The sequence below is a fragment of the Apodemus sylvaticus genome, chromosome 11, assembly GCF_947179515.1.
Source record: "Apodemus sylvaticus chromosome 11, mApoSyl1.1, whole genome shotgun sequence".
Classification (NCBI taxonomy): Eukaryota; Metazoa; Chordata; class Mammalia; order Rodentia; family Muridae; genus Apodemus; species Apodemus sylvaticus.
This window is the reverse complement of record NC_067482.1, coordinates 39397265-39417441: the sequence shown is the minus strand read 5'-3', so window position 1 is coordinate 39417441 and position 20177 is coordinate 39397265. Positions and strand designations below refer to the sequence as shown.

General features: G+C 33.9%; 1 protein-coding gene across 1 annotated transcript in view; it reads right to left on the bottom strand.

Moving 5' to 3' along the window:
• Gabrg1 (gamma-aminobutyric acid type A receptor subunit gamma1) overlaps positions 1–19525 on the bottom strand; it is an 83177-nt gene extending 63652 nt beyond the window's left edge. The window contains exon 1 of the mRNA XM_052198698.1: positions 19422–19525. Coding sequence (XP_052054658.1) covers positions 19422–19525 — 104 coding nt within the window. The remainder of the gene's footprint in view (positions 1–19421) is intronic.
• Between the last annotated feature and the right edge of the window lie 652 nt (positions 19526–20177).

Genomic DNA, 20177 nt, shown 5'->3' with positions numbered 1-20177 from the left:
AGTAATGAAACATTGAATAAAACAATAAAAGGAGCCTTCATTTTAAAGAATTTGGTTTCCTAAATCATCTCTGCAGTGATTCTGATATTTTGAGCCAGTTCCTCGTTGGGTTTAGTTTCTTTGCAGATAACTATTTGTATGAAAGGGTACTTCATCTTTTCAGTCCAAGAATGAAGGCAGCATGGAAAGGCCATAAGAGGACTCTAGTGGTCAATAGCTTAAGTTTGTAAGCCACAAGCATTTCAGACCCATTTGCTAAAAATAGACTTTAACCTGGTGTCTTCCTGCTTATAAAGTCACTGTGGTCTCTTTTTGGTCTTCTTTCCTATCTTAGGAAACAAGTAGACACATATTTATGACTCTTGCCTCTGACTGCTTTCTCCAAACTTCGATCAGTTTCTCTCATCAAGGCCACATATTATATACACAGGAAGATTTTAGTCTGATCTTTGCCCTTTCATTTTATCCTACTTAAATTAGGATTAAAAAATTAATAAAATTTACTTTTTTAAAAGATTTTTAAAGATTTAGGAAATCTCATTTGTAGAGTCACAGGATAATTGACAGAGCACAGCTCCATGCTTCTGCCATATTATCTGTATTCTAGTACATTATCAATGGATGAACAGCACCTGACGGATTAGTTGATTTGACTGTGATCTGTTGGTGGATCTGAGATTCTGACAGTGGTACTGCTCAGCAAAGATAATGAAATACTGCTTTCAATGAAGGAATATTTACAAATGAAAATGAAGGCTTTTCCCTACATTTTTGAATAAAGCAATAGCTATTGCAAATAATAAAAATAAACTTCCATGAATATTCAGTTATTGGAATTTTATACAAGTATTTCATTGCTTCAATTGTCGTTTATGTATTTTGCAATTTATGTTTATATAACCTTATGTTATTTTCTTAAACACATCAAACTGTTTAAGCTAAAATAAATAAGTATATACTTAGGCAAACTAAGACATTAACAACACTGAAATTCTAAGAACTAAGGCTAATGAGACATCTTGGAATTTAATTATTAGTTAGTAAACATATAGAGGATGAGACGTTGTTAATAAGCTATGTTTTAAACTTCCTTTTATCTCTTAATCCATGTCATAGAGAAGGAAGTGTTTGGTAGGTATGGAAGAGCTACTGAATATATAAATATATAACCTTCTCTTGAAACATAATTATAGTCAAATCTCTCAGTAAATTAACGGTTTTTTTTTTTACCCTACTTTGTATGGTACACTTTGATAAACAAAAGCACACATTTATAGTGAGTTATATTCCTCCTTCAATATGAAGCACAGAAAAGTAAACTTGTTAATATTATAGAGCTTTTTCCTCATTTTATCTCATAAAAGAAATTTCATTATTTCACTACAGCTTCCTTAAAGCTATCAGAATGAGTTTCAGAATATTTGGTAAGTATTTTAATATCATATTGGTCTTACTTGGATAATTAAAAATGCAATTTTGAAACATGATTTTGTTATATTCTACTCATTATGTAGATCTTTTAAATAGGTTGGAGATTACTGTAAAAATCGACATATTTTGGGCAACAATATGAAGTAGTTACTACTAAATTTCCTTTACTAACATTAGAACTTTTCTGGACTCATTCTCAAATAAGTCTATAAGCAATTTAAATTCATGTAAATGTAACCTCACTGAGTCTTTGAGTCTTGATTATGCAATTTTCCTAATTGTCTAATATGATAATTAATGATTTCATTGTTATTATCAGCAATTGTGCCAACTAAATACCAATGATCTTAAGGAACTTTGCCTTTGTGGTGGTTTCTTTTTAATTATGCCATCTAATATGAAATAGTTCTGGGGAAACCATATACATCCCTACCTCATAGATAAGAAAGGGCTTGATTTACAGGAAGTATTATGGGTTAAATAATACAAAGCAGATTTAATTTTGTTTCTAAAAATTTATATAAGCTAAAAATTGTGTCTTCTGAAGTTTCACTGAATAACATGATTTACCTTTACTAAAGATGGTGGGATTTGCTACTATGGCAGAGCACACATTACATGGCATGCATGAAGCTTATTGAAAAATCTAAGTCTAGAATGGTTCCTTCTCTATCTTTGGGTTCCAAGAAGGTATCTAATAGAAAAGAAACTGGGGAAGACCCTTGAGGACATGGGCACAGGGGGAAAGTTCCTGAATAGAACACCAATAGCTTATGCTCTAAGATCAAGAATTGACAAATGGGACCTCATTAAACAACAAATTTCTGTAAGGCAAAGGACACCGTCAAAAGGACAAAACATCAACCAATAGATTGGGAAAGGAGCTTCATCATCCCTAAATCTGACAGAGGGCTAATATCTAATATATACAGAACACTCAAGAAGGTAGAACCTAGAGAACCAAATAACCCCATTAAAAAGTGGAGTACTGAACTAAACAAAGATTTTTCACATGAAGAGCTTCGGAGGGCTGAGAAACACCTTAAGAAATGTTCAACATCATTAATCATTAGGGAAATGCAAATCAAAACAACCCTGAGATTTCACCTCACACCAGTCAGAATGGCTAAGGTCAAAAACTCAGGAGACAGCAGATGTTGGCGAGGATGTGGAGAAAGAGGAACACTCCTCCACTGCTGGTGGGATTGTAAGATGGTGCAACCACTTTGGAAATCAGTCTGGCGGTTCCTCAGAAAACTGGGCACATCACTTCCGGAGGACCCTGCTATACCACTGCTGGGCATATACCCAGAGGATTCCCCAGCATGTAATAAGGACACATGTTCCACTATGTTCATAGCAGCCCTATTTGTAGTAGGCAGAAGCTGGAAACAACCCAGGTGTCCCTCAACAGAGGAATGGATACAAAAAATGAGGTATATTTACACAATGGAGTACTTACTATTCAGCCATTAGAAACAATGAATCCATGAAATTCATAGACAAATGGATAGAGCTGGAGAACATCATACTAAGTGAGGTAACCCAGTCTCAAAAGATCAGTCATGGTATGCACTCACTTATAAGTGGATAATAACCTAGAAACTTGGAATACCCAAGAAATAATCCACATATTAAATGATGTCCAAAAAGAACAGAGGAGTGGCCCCTGGTTCTGGAAAGACTCCATGCAACAGTATAGGGGAATAGCAGAACAGGGAAGTGGGAAGGAGTTGATGGAGGAATAGGGGGAGGGAAGAGGTCTTATGGGACTTGCGGGGACTGGGGACACAGAAAATGGGAAATCATTTGAAATGTAAATAAAGAATACATCGAATAAAATAAAATAACCTCAAGTTATCACACTTTTGAACGTGTGAATATTAAGGAATCACACCTTCTCTGTGAAAAAGTCTTTCTAAGGAGATTGGCCTCCAACACACAGTTATCATTCATTTATGGAGAAATTACCATGTATTTAAAAAGAGAAAAATTCTGGAAAATGCAACTACAAATAGCATAACATTCCTGACTTAGAGAAGATTTCCTAAAAGAGAGTCAAACAAATAATATTGAAAACCATCGCACATAATAGGGTTTATTGAGTTAAGAAATAATGGACATTTTATAATATGACTGTGCTTCAGTAAATAAATATTCTCCTGATAGACTGTTCATATGTAATCAATTAATGCTTACAAATAATCTGGAAAGGGGGACTAGGAACTTAGCTAAGCAGTTGAGAACACCAGCACATGCCTAGTATGCATGAGGTCTTGAATTTAAGCTCTAGAATTAATTACCAAAACTATAAATATATGGCATTATGACACAAGGGTATATGAATATAACATTAAGCAAGGTGTACATCATTTATGTATAAAGTGAGTCCGAGTATTTGGTGAGAAAACAGATAACACATATATTAAATATTTTATACAAGTGAAACCACAGACGTTATTCTTTATTTAATAGTATTATATAATTTTACAATATATAATTTATAATATTAATGAACAGAGAGGACCTGATATAGAAGTATTCACAGCCTAAGAATGAACTTCTGCTTCATCTATACCAAAAAGTGTTCTGAATTGAATTTCTAATCATATAAAATAAATAATTAAATAGAGCCTTTTCTGGGGAGAGATAGAACATTATTCTGTCGACATAATTATCATGATAGCCCTAAAATTTGCTGATAGATTCCCTGGCCTTGGAACATTGCTCTCCCACATATCCAGCTTCAGGCACCTGGAGCAGCTCTGAGACTATACAAACCCTAGTAACCAGCAGCTACTCTCAGGCAATAGATAACAGAACATGCAGGGGCAATACTGAACCTCTTCATGTCTGATGGCTTCCCTTTCCCATTGTTCTAGAAGAGCAATGTATTCTCAAGAATTCAAACTAAACTTCATCTTCTCTTTCTAGTTTCACAGGTATCAAACAACAGTTTTGCACAAAGCTTCTCCCTTCTATTTTCCCTTCTCACATTATCTTCTCCTATAATTTTCTCTCAAATATCTCTAACATGCCCTAGCTCATCTTGGCTTTTGTACCCCACACTGAAGCTTCTGCTGCCACAGTTATCTATAACTAGTTACTAAAGAATGTTTTGATGTCACGTGTATCATATCTTCCTAAACTCTAAGTTCTCTGATAACACGTTATTGCATATGGAAAGTACTTTGAAGACTACATAACTTTTTTTTATATAGAAAATGTTTTTACCTAATATTTAAGAGATAATATCAGGAAAGAGAAGTTGGGTTCTGTTATACAATCAAAAGAGGAACCATGTTCAAATAATTATAGCATCCATGTGCCTAAAGCAAATCAATCAACCAATTTTCATTCATAAGATGAAAATTTCTTAACTTTTCTCCAGACAAACCTGCTCCAAATCTGTTGCCGTGGAATTATTTTTAAATCCCCCTCTCTCTCACTTACAAAATGACCTACTTAAGATGATGAATTATAGAGTAACTCTATAGATAGTTCACATAAAAAGGGCAGTGTGTTCTGATTCTGACACACAAGGGTGCCTCTCCCATTAATCTAAGAAAAAACAGAGTGTAATCCAGACTATCTTAATGAATTGCCTAAGCAATTTCTCTAAACTCTAAAGGAGTGTTATCTGCCTGTTTCCCATGGTTTGAAAAAGAAAGGTTAAAATTTCAAATGATATTCTCTGACAGGGTCATAAATTTTACATATTTGTTCCCTACATATTTCCTAGACAAGGACAGGATGATATTGCTTATTGTACTTTGGATATAGGGAAGAAAATCTCTGTGTAGTAAATATGATACCTATTTTGCTATTACTCATACTTCAAAACTTTGGGACCAACTAATTGACTACTACATCATCACAAGAAAAATTCCTATTACACATACTACTGCTTCTGCTGCTGCTACTGCCGCCTTTATTAAAATCACCAAATATGGCAACTGTTATTATCACTGTATTAATGATATATAATACAATATATCAAAAACATTATCATTGTATTATTTAGGGGGATTATACTGTCTCTGCTTTCCAGAAATAAGAATGAGCAATAGACATTAGATGCAGCAGGATAAGTGTACTTGGACAAGGAACCTGAGTTGGCACCATTTAACATTTCAAGAAAAAAATAAATACTCAGATATTGTGACTACAAGTTTTGATCTTATTTTTACATCATTCTGTATATTTCATTAGCTGAAATTTTCAATATTGTCATGTTAATATTAGTAAATAATATTTGCTAGATCATTTGGTATAGTAATTAGTGTTGGTTTATTGAGCTAAAAGAGGTATAATGATTAAATGCCCTTTCAAGGAAAAGTGGGTATCAAAATATATATTTTACTATTTTCATAAAACATTCAGTAATTAAGGCCCAGTTAAGAGTTCTTAACTTAATGCAAATTATGTTACTTTAATTTAAATATAAATAGCTTGAATATGAGAACAAATAATTATTCCTAAGGTTCTGAATGCACAGAGAGTCAGGGGTGCAAATATTAGTTATACAATATGAGGGGCTCCATTCAAATAAGACAGACAGAGCTGTATCAGTTTATAAACCCAGCAAACATATGATGATTTAGGAGGATGAGATTATGGTAGAAAGAAATCTTGTTGGAATTAAAATACTAGGTAATAATGCAGTTGTCATCTATGCATGAATTCAACAAGCATTTAAGTTATAAAGCAGTCCAGTTTACTCTCTCATTAATGCCAGAATTTTATAAAATTTAATAATATTACAGCTATTTTATTTTGTTCTGTATAATTTATCACTAAATTACACATATATATTATATATTTGTGATATAATCACATAATTCATTTTGTAAATGTGAGTATGAAACACTATGTAATCCCTATGAGTGCTAGGAAAATAGGTTACTCATAATGATGAATGAGTAAAATAGAAGAACGCTGAATATATATAACATCTATTGATTTGGACAAATTTACTAGACAACTGAGCTGTTAATTAAAGTCTATCTTCAATTTTAATGTTACTTTTAAAAATGATGGTATCTCATTTACTATAACTATTGAGTGATTACTATATGTTTAGAATCTTTCTGTGTGATGAGCATAGAAGGAGAAATACAATTAAAACTGGATTTGATTAAAACTCATGGAATATATAAGGTTTAGAATATGCATTAGTATTGGTCTGTTAATGAAACTGCAGTGCTTAAAGAAGTCATTAAAAGTTTTTGCTGCAGATCATTCTTATAGTTTATAGTTTATTTATTTGTAAATCATTGGAAGCTGAACAAATATTTCATTTCGAAAGGGTACATTGTTTTGGTACTCTGTGTTTCCCAGAAACCAACCAGAAGTAGCAAAAGAGGAGATGGTTTCACAAGTGCTACTGTTGATGAGTAAAGAGACATCTCAGACATGAACTACATAGTAAGTATAGGAAAAATACACATCTAGGGATCTAGAAAATGCCCTTTTCTATAGTCAGGCGTAACCTCTTCATGAAGACTCAAACGAATTGCTTGGCAGCAGATACAGATCTTTTCTGTAACTGACTTGCATAAAACAAAATAAAATAAAATGTAATTCAATTCAGTGAGGCTGAAAGAACAGCAAACAATAACAGCCACAGAACACAGAGCCATTTTTCCTGAAGCAGGAGAGGTGTTGGGCCTTCACTGCCTGCTTATGTAAGTGTGGAGAGTAGTTGGTAAAAGCATAGGAATTGCTATATTCAAATGAAACTAATGTTTTAAGGACAACTCTTTTCCTGTAGGAATTTTAAGAGAATTTTAATCTTGATTACACTTTCACTTCATCTAATCCACCCAGCTCTTCCCCACCTCCCTTACCATCAAATGTCCACACCCTTTCTGTCTCATATTAGAAAATAAAAAGAAGTTTGGTGGATAGTAATTTATAATAAGTATAACATAATAATATGTTACATAAAATAAAGTCTAAGACATTGGAACTAAACTTTTGTTCAAAGAGGGAAAATAGCCCAGAAGAAGGTATAAAATTCACTTATTTGTACATTCAAAAATCTGATCAAAACACTAAACTGAAAGCCGTAATGTATGTAAAGAGGACTTGGTGCCACCCTGTGAAGACCCTGTGTATTCTGACATAGTCTCGGTGAGTTCATTACAGGTGCTTTGATCATGGTGGTTCAGGGGACCTTGTTTTCTTGATGTCTTCCTCCTCACTGGCTCTTCCACTCTTGCCACTTTGCCTTCTGCAAGTTTCTCTGAGTCCTGAGGGGAAGGATCTGAATAAGGCATCCATTGAAGGAGTGAGTATTACAAGATCTCCTACTCTCTGAATAAAGTCTGCCCGTGGCTCTCTGTGTTTGCTCTCATCTGCAGGAGGAAGCTTCTCTGGTGGCTGAGCAAAGCCATAAAAAGGGTTTTATATAATAATAGAATGTCATTGGGAGTCATTTTATTACTATATTTTTTCCTTTTAGAAGAATAATATTTGGTTTTATCTAAGGTATACAGGCTATCTAGTCTTTGATCTTGGTTCAAATATGTTAATATCACCATAATTCATGTAAAAATAATATGGATTTGATCAATAACACAACATTCCTCCAAGATACGTACACCTTCACTCTTAGGAAAGTTCACATAAGTGAAGTTGTATATAATTATTAAAATTTAACAGATCCTGCAGAAGATCAACTTCAAAGAAGGAATGGGCCAGAATGATTATTTTCCTCCTCGACTTTCAATAGCATTTTGATGCCATGTGTCAACTGGCTAGTGTTTTCTTTCATTACGTACACTGTATTTGGATATTTGGATGATAATTTTGCCTCTACCTTAAGACCTCCCAAATCCTCCTATCTCTCAAACCTACCCAACTTCACTTTTCCTCCTGTTCTCCCTCATATACATAACAACAAAAAACAAAAAATCAAAACAAACAAATGAAAACATAAACACACACATGCATGCACAAATGCAAACAGACAACATGACTTGTGTTGGTCAGATATTTCTGAGCATGAAGCCTGTCCTAAATTGTGTTGATATATTCAATGTACCACATTGAAGAAAACTGATTTTTCCTCCCATGAATCTATAAAATAAATTGCAGTAGCTTCTTACTTGAGGTGAGAATTTATACCTGCTTCCCCTTCACTATGCTATGATTTTATCTAGTTTGACTGAATTTGTACAAGTTTTGTGAATTTGTACATGTTAAAAATTGTTCTTGTGCCATTTTCAATTGGTAACATTTAAGCAATAAGAATGGATGTCATTCAAACATTTTGTTTGAAAGACAATGATAAGTGTGGAATAAAAAAAAATTACATGGTCTTCTAGGCCTGGGGAATTTTTCAGATTAAAAAGGGAAATATATATATATATATATATATATATATATATATATATATATATATATATATATATTTGATATGCATTTTTAAACTAATTTTAACAGTTTCCATTCTCCTTTGTTCACATGAAAAAACCTGGGGATACTCAATATTTTATATTCAATAGCACTTGGTGACAGAATTTCTTTCTTATTGATATTCTTATTCAAAGAAAGAAATTATAGAGTCAGAGTACATCTAATTTTTAAGACCCTACCCATTCAGTGTGACATGACTTTTGTCATGGTAATCCTAATTATGTCAATAAATCTCTGGAGAATAGTTTTAGAGCCAGGCTTTGTAATTGCAGTTCAATCTTATTCAGTCTATACCTCTTTACTGTTGTGTAGATACACATTCATCAAGTAGTAGCTAAATATGGACAATCTTTTCCCTGTGGATCTTAAGATTTTTTAAAGAGAAAGAAATTAATTTCTTCAAGACAACTATAACTGAACATCTCTCCTGATTCCTGAACACGCATTCTCAAAGGAAACTTTTGTCTGTTGGAATTGGTCTCGTCTGTTTTCTCATGCAACCCCATCACCTAGAGTATAACATTGAAGAAAATAGGATCTCAATTATTATTTTCTGAGACCTCCCCCTACCCACTGCTCTCAAGAATAGAAGGGAGGAATTGTGACTTCCCCCTGCCCACTGCTCTCAAGAATAGCAGCCAGCAACCTGACCACCCACCTCCTGAAGAACAAGAAGAACTGGTTTCCAGCCTTCAGGGGAGGGGCTTGGTCTGCCTTTGTTTCTGGGGAGAGGGATCATCATTAAAGATGGAGACTTGAACCAAAAGCCAGGTGTTTTGGGTCTCTCCATGTGATTTCTCTTGCAGCCTGTTCCTTACCATCTCTCCTTCCAGAGAAACCACAATTAAGATGTGTGAGCTGGCCTGTACAATTTTCTCCATGGCTGAAATAAATAGGCATGTGCCCAACATAAGGTATCCATTATGGCCATTTCTATAATTAAATACAAGTTACTATTCTGAAAGATGTGAAGAACTTTCCAATATTCATACTACTAGTTCCAGACAGAATTCACTAGAAACACTCTTAGATCTTGCGATTTTAGCCCTTGGATCCTTATACCTAATAATCAACATAACAACCACTGAAATACTGTAAAGATGCAAGACATGGCACACACACACACACACACACACACACACTTCATTTTTGAGCTCCGGATCCTAGTGTGCAGGTTTTCTATGATATTCAGAATGGCTATCACCAATTCCTTCATCTGGTCTTCCATCTTAAACTTTTCTTCCTCAAAGATTTATCATGGATAATGGATAATACTTTATTTGTTGATATGGTTTGTGACATAGCTAATAATTTTATGTGAAATTTTAATCTGGCCTTAAATATAGGTATTTTTTTTTCTTATTTTAAAGTCCCATTATTGTTCTAAAATCTGTACATAATAAATAAGTACTTAATACTTAATTTATTTTAATTATAGAAGACTTAGGGAAAGCATATTATGCATGTCTATAATTATATATATATCATATATATCTTATTTCTCTATGTATATACATTATTTTCCATTACTTAATATTAAAATAAAAGTCATGTGTATTATTGGCACATGCACACATAAACAAAAATTCATGTTTATAGAACCAAGAGAATATTTAAAAAATACCTTTATAAACCAGAGTTCATCTTTAGTGTAAAATAATGAACCAATATAAAAGGAGTATAACTAAATGCATTTACCTATAGTTATACCATTTTCTTGTGGTATGTTTTATTTTCTATCTTATAAATTCTTATTATTTGAAAATTTTATACATGTATTGTGATCATAACCATACCAACTTTCCATAGTGCTCACCCCACCTCCTTCCCCAAATTCATGTCCTTTTTTGTTTGTTTTTTGTTTTTTTCCTTTTCCTTTTTTTTTTATTTCATTCGATATATTTTTTTATTTACATTTCAAATGATTTCCCCTTTCCTGGTCCCCCACTCCCCAAAAGTCACATGTGACTCCTCTTTTTGTATTTTGTTTTTTTTTAATAACCTGCTAATTTCTATTAAGGTTACCCTTGCACACAATAGTGTCACAGCAGGAGCCACCTACCAGCAGCCAGGTCCCCAAAGAGAGACTGAGTGACTCTCCCTCTCTTCACTATTATCAACCACCCCATAGCTCCTTCCATAGGAGTGAGGTCTTCTCAGGTCATTGTTGTTTCAAAAAGATTTTGAACAGTTCCTAAGTTGCAGCATAGTTAATTGAGTAATGTTGTAGCTATAAGATTGAAAACCTTTTTACTAATGAGAAAGAGACAGAACTATAGCAGAGCAGATTTTTGGAAAAAAGGACCATGACTGGAAGCATATATTTAAAAGTAAAATTATACAAATATTTTTTCTTAATATTTTAGATGAGGTAATCCAATCACAAAAGAATACACATGGAATGCAATCTCTGATAAGTGGATATTAATTAGCCCAGAAGCTCTGAATACCCAAGGTACAAATTGCATAACAAATGACGCCCATGAAGAAGTATGGAGAGGGTCCTGATCCTGGAAAGGATTGATCTAGCATGGGAAGGGAATATAAGGACAGAGAAAAAGGAGGGAGGTGATTGGAGAAGGGATGGAGAGGAGAAGGTTTATGGGAGATATGGGGAGGGGGGATCAGGGAAAGGGGAAATCATTTGGAATGTAAACAAAGAATATAGAAATTAAAAATATTAAAAAAATATTTTAGATATCTATTTTGAAATATTTATTTTTACTGATCCATATTACAGTAAAAAAAAAAACAGTAGCAAATGTTACTAATAAAACATGAAAGTTGCCAACATTTTGATTTTTGTCTGTTTTATTTATTTATTTTCTGGATGAACTTTGTTTTTAAAATCAGAGATTATTTTTGAACTCTGTGTATGTGGGTGTGTTTTATACACACATGTATAGGTGCCTCTGGAAAACAGAACAAGATGATAGACTCGGGAGATGGAGTTAGAGAAAATTTCCGGTCAACCAATGCAAATTCCTGGACTCAAACATTGGTCTTTTGAAATAACTTTGCTCCACTTGCTGGATCTTCTCTTTAGCCCCTAAAACTGACTTTAGAAAACTAGGAACCAGGGATTGCTTGAAGCATCTTCAGATACAAGGTCCTTATCCAAAGACTCTAAATGTCCTTTGTAACCATTTCCATAGGAGAGCTGTTTTTGAGGAAGAGAAAGCAAGCACAATCCTCAGGACAGTATATTTTAAGTGGCTACTGTGTATAAATTATATTGAAAGGAACATCAAAGTCTCCATTTTGACTTATATCCATAGTGCCTGACAAGACATAAATTGGATTTATATATGACACATTCCTTCAAGACCTTTACAGTTTCTAAATCTTTGATGCCTTTATGCATCAGATACATGCTTTAAATCTGCAAGAGTTTTTCAAAGTAAAGGCATCATGTTGGTTCTTATTCAATTACAGAGTATTTTAAAGTGTCTTTGAAGGGATGGAATTCAGATTTAGTACATCCAAATAGGGAGGACCGTGCCAGTTTCTTGTCCTGGGATCTAAAGTAAGAATATAATATTCATTAATATAAGATCTTTGTGGAACACATCCTTCAGAAGGCAAAGGATACAAATGATTGTAACATAAATAAGTGATCTTTTTTCTCATATATGCTAATTGTGACAATCTGGGCTGTTAAAATGGAATCGCTACTAAGTAAATCCTGAAAATAAGCATTTGTTCATAAATCATTTGCACAAATTACAAAATACCTTATAGATTGCAGTTCTCTCAGTGAGATCAACTTCAATGTATTCAACATGCCTTCTTTAGGGAAAATTTACTGGACACACTGAATTACATATATTAGATGAATGTTCTGAAAATTACAAACATCTAAGTTATCAGAGGAGCAAATGTGTCCCTCCATTTTAGAAATTCTAAAATATTGCACAACCTCCAGTGATCATCTCAGACGTACACACAATGATTATTAAATGGCCAGAAACCTTAATTCTAATACTTCTAAATCTATTTCAGAAACTTGATCACACCAACAGTAAAATGTTAATATTAAACCTAACATGCATTAAGCATTGATTTTCTGACCCATCCACATAGCTACAAGTTAGAATCTAGAAACTCTAAGTGTGTTTCCATGTCCCTGTGGCTTGGCAGTCTCTTAACATTGCTACTCAGCTGTCCAAACATAAAGAGACATGTCAATTTACAGACTACATGGTTTCTGGGAGAAAATGATGTCTACAATTCAGGACTTCACTTTTACAAGAAATTACAGAGCCTTTACAGAAATACTGTTTCTACTATAAAGCTTATCAGAGAAATGAAGTTTCCATAAACTACCAAACTTTCTAAGAGCACCTCACGCACACACACAGGACTGACCTATTTCTCACATTCTCATTCTGTAACTCTGGACCGATTTCAGTCTAACTCAGCCTAGAACATTGGTCTTTGCTTGGATCTGCATTGAAAGCAGAGTATTAACCATTAGTAGTGCACCTCACTTAGCACATGGGGCACAACTTACAGGGTTTTATTGCATTTATTTGTTTCCATTAACAAACTATCACACAATAAGCAACAGAACTCAAGCTCATTTGTAATAAGGTCTGATATATCGGTCCTGTGTCATATCTATGTTCTTCTAATACCTTATAAACACAAGGGGCCATTGGTTTTTTTGTTTTGTTTTGTTTTGTTTTTGCTTACCACTTTAGCACCAGGTTCTAGAACACTGGTTAACACATGATGAGCACTGAGTAAATAGTTGTTAGATGAATAATGGGCAAGAAATATTCACTGAATGGATAAATAGCTAAGGCTATTTGTTAAAGCATTAGAATTCAATTGGTCAAACTATTTTTGTATGGAGAAAATTAGATACTGCTTAAAAATAGATAAAAACCATAAATCTCATCAGCCTCCCACTGAGTACAAGAGCACTCTAACAAGCTTCTGCTTGAATGGGTCTGGTGATAAAGCATCTATTATCTCTTTGTAGAAACTGTGGCTTCCTGTGACTTTCATTACTTGCTTGTACTGTGTGGTACACCTATACATAATAAATCTGTGATTTTTTTTATAGAACCTTAAATAATTGGTAGCTGTTCCTTAAAACAAATTGTATCTAAACTGTAAGTTCTTGCTTTTAATTATTTTCTAACCTGTCATTTTAAATGATCAAATCCTCTAGGTTGCCTAATATTTTCCCTAAAATAATGAATCTAGCATAGTTCAATGACCTACAAGATAGGCATACACTATATTTTCTACTCACTGTGTTTGCATCAATGAACCCAAGATTACATTTTCCATGGTTTTCCATTTATTTCTTTTCTTTTGTCTCTTTTACTCCTCTTCTCATTACATAATATTTCCCTTGTTTCTTTCTTTTCTCTCCAGTCACCCTCCATTCATCAAGGACCATACTCATTGATTTGACTTACATTGTGCATTTGTTATATGAAATGTTTGATTTTAAGACCTCAGGTTCTGGTGAGAGAACATGTGAATTTCCTTGATTTAGCTCTTAAGAGCAAGATAACCCTTAATATATTGTAAAAGTCTCTATGCCTTTGTATTTCCATTTGTAAAATGAAGGAAAGAGCTAAAACTAACTAGACTTTAGTTTCCTTTCATGCCATATATATATATACATGTGTGTGTGTGTGTGTGTGTGTGTATGCTAGTTATAACTACAAAGATAACAAATTCTTATATGAATATGATTATACATATATGTATATTCAATTGAATTCATTTAGTGTTGTTCTTAATGTTCAGTGGCTAACCAATGGGATTAGATAAACTAGAAAGCAGCTCATTCCAGGAAAAATGTGATTTTTGTATTCTATGGCTTTAAAATTACATATATCCATGAAGTTGCTCATTATAGGGTCAAAATCTATACCCTAGAATCCAAAGACTATCTAACAAACCCAGTGGGATGAGAAATTGCCAGTTGAGCTATTGGTCAGATGAGTTCAATAGACCATCAAAACAATGTACTCCACTACCATTGTCTTTGGCTGCCTCCCAGAATTTAAAGGCAAGACTCTATTACTGAAGACACCACAAACTTCAGATAAAGGACTTGAAGCAAACAAGCTGGAAGTGACATGGCAACCTCCTCTTTGAGTGTTAGCTCCGACATTATCAGAAAATGCTGTTACCTGCCAAAGGAGACAATCAATTGGTAGTTCTACCCACCACAAAAGCCAATGAATCATAAAAATTACCAATCTAATGAAATACCAACACTGGTACAATAAAAAATGTTTAATTGAGGGATAACAAACAGCCTTGTAATTAAACTTAAGGCTTCCACAATAGAAGGAAACTAACAGCTGATTCTACAAACTAGCCAACTACACATGACTAGAGATGTCACACACTCTAAAGGAGAACCTCATACTACCTATTCCCTAAACCAATACTATTGTTAACTGTATTCTCAATACTTATTCCTATATTCACAGATAAGTACCTCTAACCTCGCATCAAAGAAGCTTCTTTTTCCAACAAATAAAGACGATTTCAGAGATACACAATTAGTCAAAATGCAGAATCCTTACAGTATCCATCCTCAACAAATACATGTACATTGCAATGCCTATATTGAAAGCTAAGAGAAAACTGAAGAAGATGAGGTAGAAAGTTCAATGGATCCTGGCACTATCATGTAGACCAGTGGTTTTCAACCTTCCTATCACTGTGACCCTTTAATACAATCCCTCACATTGTGGTGACCCCTAAACACACAATCAATTATCCTGTTGCCACTTTATAACTGGAATTTTCCTACTGTTATAAATCATAATGTAAATATTTGATATGTAGGATATCTGATATGCAAACTCAAAGAAGTGTTGATCCATATGTTGAGAACCGCTGTGATAGACAGTGTTTCTTAGATAGGACATGGAAACTATACACACAAAATCTCTACAATATCATTGATTAAACAAAATGTAAGTGACAAAATGTCATTTGACATCCCAACATGGGTCTTACCCTTAGGTGAAGAACTATAACCAAACTTTCTTTGGACTTTTGACATTGTTTCCTTATTTGGGCCATATATTTTTCTTTAATACAGCACATATAGCGAAGAGATAAGCATTATGTAAAGCTTGTGTTTGCCTCTTTTGCCAGATGAAGCCTACTATGTGTCACCTCATTTGTGACCAATTGGTACTCAATAAATATGTTTTAATAAGTAAATGATGATCTTATTAAAATCTAAATGACACTTAATAATATAGAGAATTAACTCAACAGTTAATTCTCCTGTATCTAAAAACACTTTTAAAAGTTAAATAATATTAGAGTTGCGATGTGTCTACACAATAGCTGCTACTATGTCCTTCTCAAACTATTATAGCCCGGGATTTCTCTCAAATATTTTTAATATATTAGAATTGATTTTTGAAAATTAGTTTTCTGTTCATCAAAAGTTGCCTGAAATCACTGAGAAAGAAATGAGAGGTAAAACTGAAGTTGAAATTTGATGATGAAGATCAGCATTCCCTCTTAAAACCACCTATTCAGGAATATTCACCAGAAATCTTTCATTTAAGTTGTTCTTATACATTCCCTCCCTTCTAGGAAGTTACTTGTTACATGTGACTTTCAATTTCACGGTTTTTTTTATCCTACCTTGACTCCTTCTTCTTGGGACTGTACCTTCTTTCTTATACTCCTAAACAAATATAATTTCATGTATATAAATACAAAATTCCTTTGAATTCTCATTGCAGTATGAAGCAGTTCCTTCACAGTTTAGCTCAATGGAGAGCACCTGGACTATAATTTTGTGTTTAGATAATCTAAAAGATTCTCTGTTCAGAAATTTCATCACTTATAATCTCTTCATTTCAAAAACAATTGGTCTCTGGAGTCCTTTCAATATGTTCAATCATGGAACATTTACATGGTTACCATTGGCATTGTACTAGAAAAATAAGCCTAAAAGCTAGAAACATATAAAGAATGCTTTTATTGGCTACCCCACTCATAAATTTATTCCTGAAATGACCTTAAATAATACATTTTAAAAGTGGGTGTATTTGAATATTTTAATATGGAAAACTGAAAGCTGCAGTGGATTTTTTAACCCATTGGAAATGTTTAAATATATTTATTCAGGTTCTAAAAGCATAACTTCTCAAAGGTTACAATGGCTTAACCTTTTAGAACAGTTAAAATTTTAAGAGCCTTTTTCTTACAAGTTTACTCCATGTAAACTTGATTATCTTCCTTTTATGTTTTTAACATTACAAAAGTGAAACAAGTTGGGGAAGCTTAAAGCAAGTTTTCAAGATGCCACAGACTCTCTTGGAGAAGGAAGCCCAGGACGTATGCCCAGAGGTTGTAGATACCACAAGAGGATCTGCTTTCACAACTCAGCAATACGGAAAGTCAATATACTGTCGTCCTTTGCTCTTTATGGAAACTAATGTGGAAACAAGACCTCCCCATTGATTTGATATAAAAAGTAATACAACATAATTTAGTAAAACTCTAAATAGATGACATTGAAAGTGTATTTTAGAAACTATCATGACACTGAAATTCTTAGAGACAGAATCTTTGATGTGTTGAGAAATGTTAAATGAATGTGGAAAAGAAGAGTAATATTTATGATCATACGTAGTTTATAAGTACTGATGAAAATTTTCTACAAGTGTGCATTGGAAGAATATAAAATTTATCACAAGTTTACATGCTTTATAAAATAAAGCTATAAAATAAATGCTCATAATTGAGACACACAGACCATAGAATGGTAGCAATATTTAGATTTGTTTCAATATGTATTTATTCACCTGACAAAAGTAATCCAGTTTATCTACATAATAATGATAAATGAATTATTTATAGATTTGAACCCTGTAACTTATTTTCGCTCCTTCACACATACAATAAAAAAAGGAAATGGCAGTCATATTAGAATTTTCCTCTTAAATGCTATTCATACCCATGAAAAGATCTTTAAATCACTACATATTTCATTTCAAATCTCAGATGTATTGAATGTGAATATTTGAAGCAGTCAGACATGGTCTATTGCTATCCTACATTTTGTAGATGAAGCTACTGTAGCCACTGAGTTTAAAGAGCTGTGGCAGGCAAAAGCATGCATCCACTGAGCTCCCTTCCCACAGCACCCCTGAGCTCTTTACTCTGAGCAGCATGATGAGAGTTTGCAAACCAGCTACAATGAATGTAATGTGAATCTACTCCAAAAGAAACATCTATTTGGATAGACAATGTGCTCTTTGTGAGACAGTATCCCTACATGACTGAAATAGAAATGTGAAGTTGTAAAGATAAAAAGAGCATGCAGGTTCTTACTCCAGAAAAACACTGAGCCAATCTGAGTTTTCCTTTGCAACAGTATAAAAGTATCAGTTCTCCCTAAATATCTTCTATTAAACATGATATATTCAAGGACAAAAGCCATTACAACATAGTGTATAGAATGAATCATTCATTACATTGTCTGTACATGGAGAAAATTTAAAAGACTAAAGCAAAAGGACAAACAGAACTGTAATACTCAAATGAAACCTAAACAAGCTAAATATCAAATTTTGAATCCAGAAAGGCCAATGTTGCTAATGCTCTTATCCAGTGTTCACATTCTGACGATATACAGATGGTCTACCTATTGGTAATGACAACAAAAATCCATATACAAAAAATATCTTCATAGTAATTGTGTTTTACTGAGAGTCTAAGCAGCAATAAAGCATGGAATACAATAACTTGAATGCAAATTTATTTAAAGCAAATGAAACAATGCATGCAGAGTATATAGAAACTTTTAAAGTGTCTATGTCTCAACCAAACCTGACAACATTTTCTACAGTATGTCTCTTCCACAGCCCAAGTGTGAGATTTTCTTTTACTTATAGGATGACTTCAAAGTTTTTAAAAGGCTTTACAGTCCAGTCTTGCTCCTATCAGACTGGAGATTTATGTATGGTAGTACCACACACAAATACAGCCAAGATATCCCTAGTGTCCTGCAAGAGTTTCAAAGTTGTTTCTAATAAAATAGAGTTATTTCTGATATTTTCTGAATATATATATATTCTTACAGCTGATAAATGTATAGTCAAACCTAGCTTGTAAAAGAACATCTCAGTCAAGAATGTTGCCCAAAAATGAATGAGGAAAAAAATCCGTAATATTTGCTTATACATAAACAGCATATACATAATGCTAACACAAAGTTTCTGAAATAACTTTGTCTTTAAAATGCCGAATCATCCAGAAAGTTCATCAACAGCATTCAATCCCAAATATATTGGCAAAGTCATTACTACTCCTAATGTCCTTTGTGGAAATGGAGCCTACATTAGTTTATAATCCTGTAGAACTCAGAAACAAATGAATTAACATCCATTCTTTAGAAATAGGCCAAGTTCATGCTGTCTCTAAGTAAACAGGATCAGAAAATACAGTGATGACAAACATTGCACATGTCCTGGGAAAATGCAAATTACTTGGAATGATTTTTTTTTTTAAGAAAAAGAAAATTAAAGAGACAGTTTCAAGTCCTTGAATTTACTCACCAGTTTCCCAGATGCAGGGTTAGTAACAAGAATATCAACCTCACTCCTCTAGTTTGGCTCCACAGGAGGGAAGGGGAAAAGAGGAAGGCTTTCCCAGAACCCATCAGGTCGCTTTTATAGTCCTTCCTCCACTAGCTCAGTCCCCAAGCACAGAGTTTTGCCTCCCTCCTCAGCAGCAGCACAGTGAAGTACAAGGAGTGGAAGGCAGTACACCTCGGAGGCAGGTAGGATGCGACTAGCAGCAGAACTGAGCTAAGGAGCCAATCACACCGAGTGGATGCGGCATAAATTATCTCAAAAAGAGTTGGACCAATCAGCGTTCCAGAAAGGCGGGGTTTCCCATACTAGAAATCAAGCCCAGTGGGGAAAAGGGCTCGGTTTTTTTGTAAAAGAAAAATAAACCTCTTCTCCGTCTCAGTCCCTGAGCAACATTGGTGTGGCCTTGAGAGTCGGGCTCCCAAGAGAAATGATGTTTCTCCCGCTGCCCTGAGGTTCTATATCGGGGCCACTACCTCTTCGCTTTCCCTGGCTAGGAACCGCTCACTTGCTTATTGATTTGTTTATTTTATTTATTTATTTATTTATTTAGTCTTCAATCAAGCTCCCCAGGAAATGTCCTTCTGTGCTTCTGTGGACAGAGCCTAATTGACTTTCTCTGCGCAGGCGAGAATACTGTTACTTATTTACTAATTATTGTTACTTAATTTTGATTCCGGACAGTGTCTTGTTTCTCTTTGCAGACATAGGACCTGACAC